Source organism: Hyaena hyaena, unplaced genomic scaffold (genome assembly GCF_003009895.1).
Source record: "Hyaena hyaena isolate Hyena2069 unplaced genomic scaffold, ASM300989v1 scaffold_699, whole genome shotgun sequence".
Taxonomy (NCBI): Eukaryota; Metazoa; Chordata; class Mammalia; order Carnivora; family Hyaenidae; genus Hyaena; species Hyaena hyaena.
In genome coordinates, this window is record NW_024081332.1 from 325211 (window position 1) to 334892 (window position 9682).

A 9682-nucleotide genomic window follows, 5' to 3' on the forward strand; every position below is an offset into this window, starting at 1 on the left:
TGGGTTATGACACAGGTTGAACAGGGAAAGCCTCAAGCAGAAAACAACTTTTGAATAAATACCTGAAAGAACTGGGGTGCTAGATGTGTGGACAGAGAGGGGAAGAGCATTTTGGCAGAAGGCACGCCAGTGCGGTGGCTTTGTGGTGGGCAGTGTGCTCGGCATGTCTGAAGAACCACAGGGAGGCCAGTGGACTGGAGCAGAGAGAAGAAACGAGGACACGAGGCTCTATATTCCTGTATTAACAAATGTTTTCTGAGCTCCTCATCTGCACCAGGCAGTTGGGATGCAGGACGGAAGACGTGAAGGCAAACCAAGAGTCTCTGAGGTACTGAGTGAGAGACACTGTTTAGAGAACTCGAATGTGCTTGAGGTCCTTCTAAGCAGTGTCACATTTTTGAGGTCCTTGCAAATTGGGCTGTGCGTAAAATTCTTGGGATAAATCATTTTCCTTATCAGTACTCTCCCTCCCTGTTCCTGGTGTTTGGTGGCATTGAAAATGGCAAAAGAGGGGCACCTGGGGTGGCTCGAGTCAGTTAAGCATCCAACTCTTTATTTTGGCTCAGGTCATGATCTCATGATTTATGAGTTCGAGCCCCACATTGGGCTCTGCACTGGCAGTGTGGAGCCTGCTTGGGATTCTCTCTCTCCCCCCCCCCCCTCTTTCCCTGCCTCTCCCTCCCACCTCTTTCAACAAAAAACAACACACACACACACACACACCCCAAAAAACCCAACAACCAAAAACCCACAAAAATAACCAAAACAAAAACTTTAAAAAGAAAAGAAAAAAAAGAAAATGGCAAAAGAAAACGGCAAAAGAAAACCTTTTACTTTTGTTTCTTTGACACTGACCTCTTCTTTTCCTGCATAAGTGCTTGTAGGAAAAGATTAAACCCTCACATTTCAAATTATTGTCAGAATGTGCATAGGTGCGTAGGTCAATTTTCATTGACTTAGGAGACTTCAGGTGAATTCTTCCAATCTATAAATTCAAATGTTTGTTTTTAAAGCCTGGCTTCACTTTTTTCTCTGCTATTTGTCGTTTTCATTGGCTTGGTCTCTTTTGCAGGAACATGTCTGTTGACTGGTTTTGTAGTTTCTGCCCTCTACACATGTCATCTTTTCTATCAGGATTATCAGTGCGCAGACTAGACTTGTCACAATGATCGCTCTGCTCCACGGTAAGATTCGTGAGCTGGGAGACAGAGTAAGAATCCCCCAAAGCTAACTTCTCCCTAGCAGAAACTAGTAAGGGGATGGAGGAAGGTAATCCCCAATGCCTGCCCAGACTGGCGGGTAGAAGTCTGATGAAAAACAGGACACACACATGGCTGCCAAGCCTCTCCCTACAGAGAGCACTTATCAGTTACAAACGGAGAAAGAGCCACTTCACAGTGGAACACATGGCAGACACCACCTTAACTGAATGACTGAAGCTGACATCCCTGCTATGGAGACGGACAGACACCGGAGCCTGCCTCCTGACGTGAGGCACCGAGGAGGACATAACATCAGTGCAGGAGTGTTCTTGCTGAACATAACCAGAGCCTAAAGGAGAGGAAACAAACTCTACATGAAGGACATTCTACAAAAGAGCTACTCTCTACTTCTCAAAAAATGTCAAGGTCAGGAAAGACAAAGGCTGAGGAACTCTGCTAGATCAAAGGAGACAAGGGACACGGCAGGTAAATGCCATGTGTGATCCTCGATTGAATTCTGGCCAGGACACTAGTGGGACATTTGCCAAAATTTGAATATATACTGTGGGTTAGAGAGTAATGTGAAATGTTCATTTCTTGATTTTGATAACTGTACTGTGGTCATTGTAAGATGATATCTTTGTTCTTAGGAAATCTGTATGTATATGTATATATATGTATGTATACACACACATACACACACCTATATATACACACATACACAGGAAGAGAGAGAAAGAAGGACAAAGCATGGGGCAAAATTTTCTGAACCTGGATAAAGGTATATGGGAGTTCCTAAGGTGCCGGGGTGGCTCAGTAAGTTAAGTGTCTGACTCTTGATTTCGGCTCAGGTCGTGATCTTGTGGTTTGTGAGTTTGGGCCCCGCAGTGGTCTCTGCACTGACAGCTCAGAGCCTGTTTGGGATTCTCTCTCTCTGCCCCTCCTCTGCTTGCTCACTCTCAAAACAAACAATTATTTAAAAAAAAAAAAAAAAAAAGAGTATATGGGAGTTCTTGTATTGTTCTTGCAATTTTTCTGAAAGTTAAAAATTATATCTAAATAAAAAGTTAATACTGTACAATAAGCTTTTTTTTTTTTTTTTTAACATTTATTTATTGTTGAGAGACAGAGAGAGACAGAGCATGATCAGAGGAGGGGCAAAGAGAGAGAGGGAGACACATAATCCAAAGCAGGCTCCAGGCTCTGAGCAGTCAGCACTGAACCTGATGTGGGGCTCGAACCCATGAACCGTGAGATCATGACCTGAGCCTAAGGCAGATGCTTGACAGACTGAGCCACCTGTACAATAAGAATTGAAATCAGTATTGGAGGCAAACACAGGTTATGTGTGAGTTTTGAGTTTTGAAGTGTTTTGGGTCCACAACAGGTATACTGGTAAGACAGAAAAACTATGCACAATTTTAAAAGGGAAATCTCAATAATTTTTTTTACATTTATTTTTGAGAGAGAGAGAGAGCACATGTGTGCAAGTATGCGAGTGGGGGAGGGGCAGAGAGAGATTGGAAGGGAGAGAGAGAATCCCAAGCAGGCTCCACACTGTCAGTGCAGAGCCTGATGTGGGGCTCAAACTCATTAACTGTGAGATTATGACCTGAGTCAAAATCAAGAGTTGGACACTTAACCAACTGACCCAGCCAGGTGCCCTCTTGATAAATGTTTTAAATTGAGAACTGGCATGGTAAGCAGAGTCAGGCTTCTCAGCTCAAAGGCGGCCATTCTTCCAAAGAAGCGCTTCCAGGCACTGGCTTGACAATCAGACAGCAGACCTGAGGCTCGGCCAGTTGCTTCTGAGAGCGGCCCAATATTTAATGACAAAATGGGGCATTTACTATTTAAAGGAAGCATTTTGGCCATCGTCTAGAAAGCAAATTACAGGTGCATGCGCAAACACACAAACACAGAAGGGAAGGAAATGCTGTATAACAAAAGGTGTGCGGGTTGAGGGATTACAGGTCTCCTGTGCAATTTGGCAATTCCCCAGGTGTTTCACACAGCACCAGCATCACGTTTAAGGTTTCAAAAAAAGATTTAGTTAAAAAAAAGTCCTGTATGAGAAGAGGGAATGGAGCAAGAGGGAGAGAGGGGCTTAGAAGGGGTATCAACCTTTCCCCCACCATTTAATCCTGCATTCATTCACGAATACTTTATAAGTACCTACTCTGTGCTAGGTGTTATGACGTGCTAGGTAAACGAGTGTGAGCAAAGCAGATGGAATTCCTATCTTCGAGTTGGTTAAATTCTGGAAGTGCCTTTGTTTTGTGTGGCTGGGCACAGTGCTCCAGGGAGAGAAGAGGGAAAAGACAGGTGCCAGGCACACGGGGCCCCGGTGATGGGTCTGGATGACAGCCTACATGCAAGGAGATTACAGCGATCAGATGTTACAAATCGTTACATATAAAATATCACAGCTATCTGGTTCTTAGAGCTTGTTTTTAAGGCATAAAATCCAAGGAATAAAAACACTGAACTCCATCCCTGCCCTGGCCCAGCTATGGCTTGTTTATACACATTTCCTTGACAGGCAGCTTTGACAGGACTCACTAAATCTCTGCCAAGTATGCAGGCTGTTTCCTTCATTTGCCCTTCTCCCGGGGCCAACCTCATCTTAAAATATTTTGCTCGTGATTCTAAATGAAACTTTATAATCAAGTGTTTTCAACTTTCTAATAAAAACACCCATGCCCAAACCTGCACAAGTACTTCCGGGAACCTCCAAGTCCTGCTTACATCTCCAGCCGGGAGAAGCTGGGCCCTAGCAAACTGGGATGGTCTCTAGCTCCTTCTTCCCTTTAGCCTCCGATCTGCAATGAGGGCAACGATTCTCCATTCTGGCTGCCCCTTAGGGTCTCCGGGGGAGCTTAAAAAACTCAGATACCAATGCCACCAATTAAATCGTACCCTTGGGAGAGTAGATGTGAGATTCTATAGGCTCATTCTCTCTCTTACCCTTGTGATCTGTGCACTCGAACTGGCAACTAATGCATTCATCTGCTAATTAAACAGTATTTTAATTACCCTTTCCTTGTCTTAATAACAGCAATGGTGGTGGTGGTGGGGCACCCTCAGTGAGCTGACAGTCACTGAGGGGTTACTTTGTGCCAGGCGCAATTCTAAAATCGTTACAATGCACTGGCTCATTTGCACACAATGACTCTTGAAATGCAGGCCTCTTCTGATTCCTATTTTATAGACAAGGAAACCAAAGCAATGAGAGATGAGGAAATATGGCTAAGGCTGCACTGATAGGAAGAGGCGGAGCTGGGATTCAAACCCACAGTGTTAGACAGCCTCTGACATATAGAGGCTCCCCCCAGGCATGTCAGGCGGAATGAGATGTTCCAACCTGAAAACTGAGAATGGGGGTCTTCTCCCAATCTTTAGGATTTCAAGTCAATGTTAAGGTTTTGGCCATAAATTGTTCCTTAAGTGTTTGAGGCTGGTTTATGCATTAAAAAAATTTTTATTGTTAAAAAAATTTTTTTTAATGTTTTATTTATTTCTGAGAGAGAGAGACAGCGTGAGCAGGGGAGGGTCAGAGAGAGAGGGAGACATAGAATCTGAAACAGGCTCCAGGCTCTGAGCTGGCTGTCAGCACAGAGACCAACATGGGTCTCGAACCCACGAACCGTGAGATTATGACCTGAGCTGAAGTCGGACACTCAACCGACTGAGCCACCCAGGTGCCCCCCAAAATTTTTATTTTTAAGTCATCTCTACACTTAATATGGACATTCAACTTACAACCCCGAGATCGAGATGTTCCACTGACTGGGCCAGTCAGGCTCCCCTCCACTTTTTTTTTCTGTTTTAACTTGAGGGGGGGTGGGAGGGGCAGAGAGAGAGAGAGAGAGAGAGAGAGAGAGAGAGAATCTTAAGCAGGCTCCATGCTCAGGGCAAGCCCAATGCAGGGCTTGATCCCACAACCCTGAGATCATGACCTGAACTGAATTCAAGAGTCGGACACTCAACCGACTGGGCCACCCAGGGGCCCCTGCTTTTCTACAGCAGAATATAGAGTGTGACAATATACAGTTTACTAGAAAATTAGCCATTTTGTTACCTACAGTGTAACATATCCCCTGGGCATGCTTCTCCAGCCTGACAAACAAGGAGCCCCTGCTCCCCCGCCAAGCGGGACCAGTATCTGCAGAGCACTGTCTGCAGTGGGCGAGTGAGTGTCCGCCCGGCTGGTGGAGCTATGGGCTCAGAACCTTGCTGAGAACTTAGCGATTGCATGTATCTTCGTGTCGCTCATATGGAGGTAAGAAGTGAGAATGGAGACCTTAACTTATTTGAGGAAAATTTCTTCCAGAAAGAGAATGGAAGCATAGAGAGGACCCAGAGCTGTTAGTGTGTGAGCATTCAGGCTTCTGGAGTCACGAAAGCCCGAGCCCAGGAAGCAGAGGGCTGCAAACACTGGCCGATGCCGCCTGTGTCGAGACACAGTGGGGGAGACACTGGGACGGAGGCATGGGGCGCAGTGGCCTGGCTGAGCCGGGCTGCGGTGGATTGGCAGAACAGAGGAGGCGGAGACAGAGGTGCAAGTCCCGCTCTTGTGGGAAAGGCCGGTGGTGGACGCCACACGGGAAGTAAGATAAAGCCCACAGCAGGAGGAGGGCTGGACACGGGCTTTTAATTTTATTTTTCAGAGCTGGATGGCTCTGTGCAGTAGGAAGGATGGGAAGCTCAGGGAGCACTCGTGCTGGTTTTATGGGAACTCACTTCCTCTAAAGGTAGACGGAGGGGCGCCTCGGCGGCTCAGTCGGTTGGGCGTCCAACTCTTGATTTCAGCTCAAGTCATGATCTCACAGATCGCGTGTTCAAACCCCACGTTGGGCTCTGTGCTGACAACATGGAGCTTGTTTGGGATCTTCTGTCTCCCCCCCCTCCCCGCCCTTCCCCTGCTTTCTCTCTCTCTCTCAAAATAAAGAAATAAATAAAAAATTTTTAAAAGGTAGATGGGAGATTGTATATACTATGCAGAGAGTACGTGGAGGGAAGAACAGACAGGTCATCTCGGGGTCCGCTGGAGTGGGCTGGGGGGGGTGCCACAGGATGGGTGGGGGGTGAGCAGAGATTGGAAACAGTTAAAGAGAGACGGCTGTGCCTGGAGGGGACAAGCCAGGTCTGTGGCAGGGTGGATGTGGGAAGCCGCATCCTCCACCATGATGACCACTAGAGGGCATCGGGACCTTGCGCTAGGCCATCCCACACAGGGCTCTCGGGGACCAGAGCCACCACCCTGGCCTATTCCTAGGGCGGCCTCAGAGCCTGTGAACCAGATGGCTGGCCGCTCACTGTTCCCTACACAGGCACTGGTGTGTCCTAGAGATGGTGAGAACCAGCTTCCCACTGGTCTCCCCAGTGATGGCAGCAACAGTCATCTGACAACTACCCGTGACACTGCTTTATAAACTTCCAAGGGCTCTGCTGCTGTAACCACTCTCACAGTTACTGGAAATCCTATGGGCTCACTGAGCCCTAACTGGTCTCTGTATATCTAGACTCATCTTTTAAATGAAAAAGGACTGTCAGGGTATCTTAAAATGTCCTGAATGAGATGAAATAATATGTCTGGGATTTATTTTAGAACAACCCGGTGTAGCGGGAGAAGGAGTGTGGGTAAAGGGAACAGGTGAAATTTCTCATAATAATGCTTTTAAAGATACCATGTCTTCCCAGGTCTCCTTGTCTGTAAAATGTGCAGGCCGTGCCCGTAGGGTTCCAGCTGCACCCTCTGACTTAGAGGTTCACGGTACAGCGCATGACACCAGTTAGCTTGAGGGGTCTATGGGTCTTTAGGACAGGGATGCCCAAGATCCTAAGAAAGTCCTGGAATGAGACGTCCCAGGACCATCTCTCGTATCGATTTCAGTCCACTGCAAGCCCTGAGCAGGCGAGACCTGCTTGGACCCCACTGCTCTTGCCTCCCAGGACCATCCAGGTCTTCCTTTGGGACCTGCGTTGTCACAGGGTTTGGCACAAAGGTCTCGGCTGCCCCGCGGGGGTTTTTCTCTGCACAGGGCCTCTTCACCCGTTGTTGCCGGCAGCGATGAGCAGTGGCAGCAGTGCGGAAGGAGCCTCGATCCAGAGAAGGAACACCGCTGTCCAGGTGGAGGGGGCAGAGGGATTCTGAAGGCAGCGGGAAGGACCAGGGTGACCAGCCAGGGTCGGGGCAGGCATTTCTAACCACACGACATCCCAGCTGGTATGTGCGTGTGTGTCGAGGTAGAGGGGGTGGGAAGGCGCACAGGTAACACTGCCACATGCCGGACTGCTCAGCTCGTCCCCTGAGGCACACATTTTGAGGCAACACCGCCAGACCCCATCAGCTTCAGGGAGGTGGACGGGACGTGATGACACGGGGCAAGGGGAGCCAGAAGATCCCTTTGGCCCTTGAAGGGGAAACAGACTTACCAAGTGTGCTGGGGATGGTGACCTGGTGTCCTTGACTGTGGCACTGGAGGGGACATCGAGGAGGGGCCACTTCATCTGCAGGTACTGCACAGGGGACAGAAAACACAAGGCACCTGGTGAGATGAGGCCTCGTGAGCACCCCCAAGTGAGCAGAGGAGGAGCTGTGCAGGCAGGGCTATGGCTGGTTCGCTGTAACCGCACATGCTCCTTCCTGCTCAGCGTCCATGTGATTATCTCAGGGGAGCGCACATGCTCAGAATCACCACTACCACCACGAGCCCCCTCTGTCATTTTGTGGGGGACACACAACAGGACGACCAACCAAAGTGTCCCAAGAACCTACCGCGGAGGGTCAAGTTCTCCCAGCTCTGGTCTACAAGACAAGCAGGGCTCATCAAGGGACCAACAGCTCCCACATGGTGGCCCTGTCCCATTCGTTCCCATCGCTTACAGCATCACACACAACACTCCCTAGGAAATGGCCTCCAGAAGTATCTGGTGAAGGAGTGAATAAAAGCCATCTGCCTGACACTCGCAGGGTCATGGGTAATACCTGTCCATACTCAATGGTGCCAATTTAACTTCTAGCTATAGTGTTTCTCAGCCTTGAAAAGATTATCCAGTACCTTACCCTGTATTATTGCAGAAAATCCAAAGCAAACAGTGAACACTATACATGCAGATACACTTTCTTTAAACAAAAAGCCTCTCCTTGGGCCACCTGGGTGGCTCAGTTGGTTAAGCAACTAACTCTTGATTTCGGCTCAGGTCGTGATCTCAGGATCAGGGGATCGAGCACTGAGCATAGAGCCTGCTCGAGATTCTCTCTCTCTCTCTCTCTCTCTCTCTCTCTCTCTCTGTCTCTCTCTCTCCCCCGCTCCCTCTCCCCCCCCGCCCCCCACTTGCACACTGTCTCTCCCTAAAATAAAAAATAAAATAATTTTAAAAAGTCTCTCAACCCTGGCAGGCAGTCTGGGGTCTGGAGTCAAAAGCTCATGGGTTCAGGGCCTCACTCAGCCAGTGTAGGCTGTGCAACCCTGGACAAGCATCTTAACAACTCTGAGTCTCAGTTTCTTCATCTATATAGTAAGGCTACTATTCATAACATTACAGGCTGTTAGAAGGATTAGGGACAATGTCAAGTATTGAACACAATGCTTCGCACGTGGGAGACATTTGATAAATGGCAGCTAGATTTTCGTAAGCAGACCATTAGTCTTTGCCAAGGGCAAAGCACACATGTTGTCTTAGTGTCAACACTGACATGGTGCTTCTGGGCAGCAGACCAGCTACGCAGCCTATTTGCAGAATTCTTGAGGTTACTTTGAAAATTACACCTCCAATAGGAAATGATGACTCCAGGAAGAGTTTCATAGAGAGGCAGAAATAAGTCTCTGAGTTATCTCTTTTGGTCATTCAGTTTTAGGGAAAAAGAAATCATGAGTTGGCCTCGAGTTATGTGCACAGGATCAGAAAATTAAGATAGGCAGCGCCCCTTTGCTCTCCATCAACCACAAAAATGGACTGAGAGGGGCAGGGGCTGGGCTTTCAAAACAACATCCGCAGGCAAGGATGATGGCCCTAGGACACATCTATAAAGCACCAGCGAGTAGCCCGGACAGCAGGTGGGATGGGCCAATCAGGCCTGGCTGTGGGAGACTTAGGAGGTGGGGGGGTTGTGGGAGCCTATAAATAAGGGCAGTCTCCACTCTGGACCCTCAGTTGCCTGCCCCTCCATCCCTGTCCTTGCATTCTGCTGACCGTTCCCACCCCCACCCGTCTTTTTCCCTACCCAGAGCCTAAACTTTGTAGATTAACTAACTGAGATTTCAATGCCTTTGACAAATTAAAAACACAGGACAAATACTGGAATGGTGAGTTAAAACTCATTTCCTGGGGTGCCTGGATGCCTCAGTTGGTTAAGCATCTGACTGTTGATTTTGGCTCAGGTCATGATCTCAGATTGTAAGTTTGAGCCTTGAGTTGGGCTCTGCACTGACAGCTGGGAGCCTGCTTGGGATTCTCTCTCTCTGCCCGCCCCC

The 9682-nt window shown here is 48.3% G+C and overlaps 1 protein-coding gene across 2 annotated transcripts in view; it reads right to left on the reverse strand.

The window, feature by feature from the left end:
* The window catches only part of TCF7L1 (transcription factor 7 like 1), a 156878-nt gene that overhangs the window by 12781 nt on the left and 134415 nt on the right, over positions 1-9682 (reverse strand). For both annotated transcript variants that reach the window (XM_039217598.1, XM_039217597.1), the window contains exon 4: positions 7641-7724. In XM_039217598.1, the coding sequence (XP_039073529.1) occupies positions 7641-7724 (84 nt within the window). The remainder of the gene's footprint in view (positions 1-7640; positions 7725-9682) is intronic.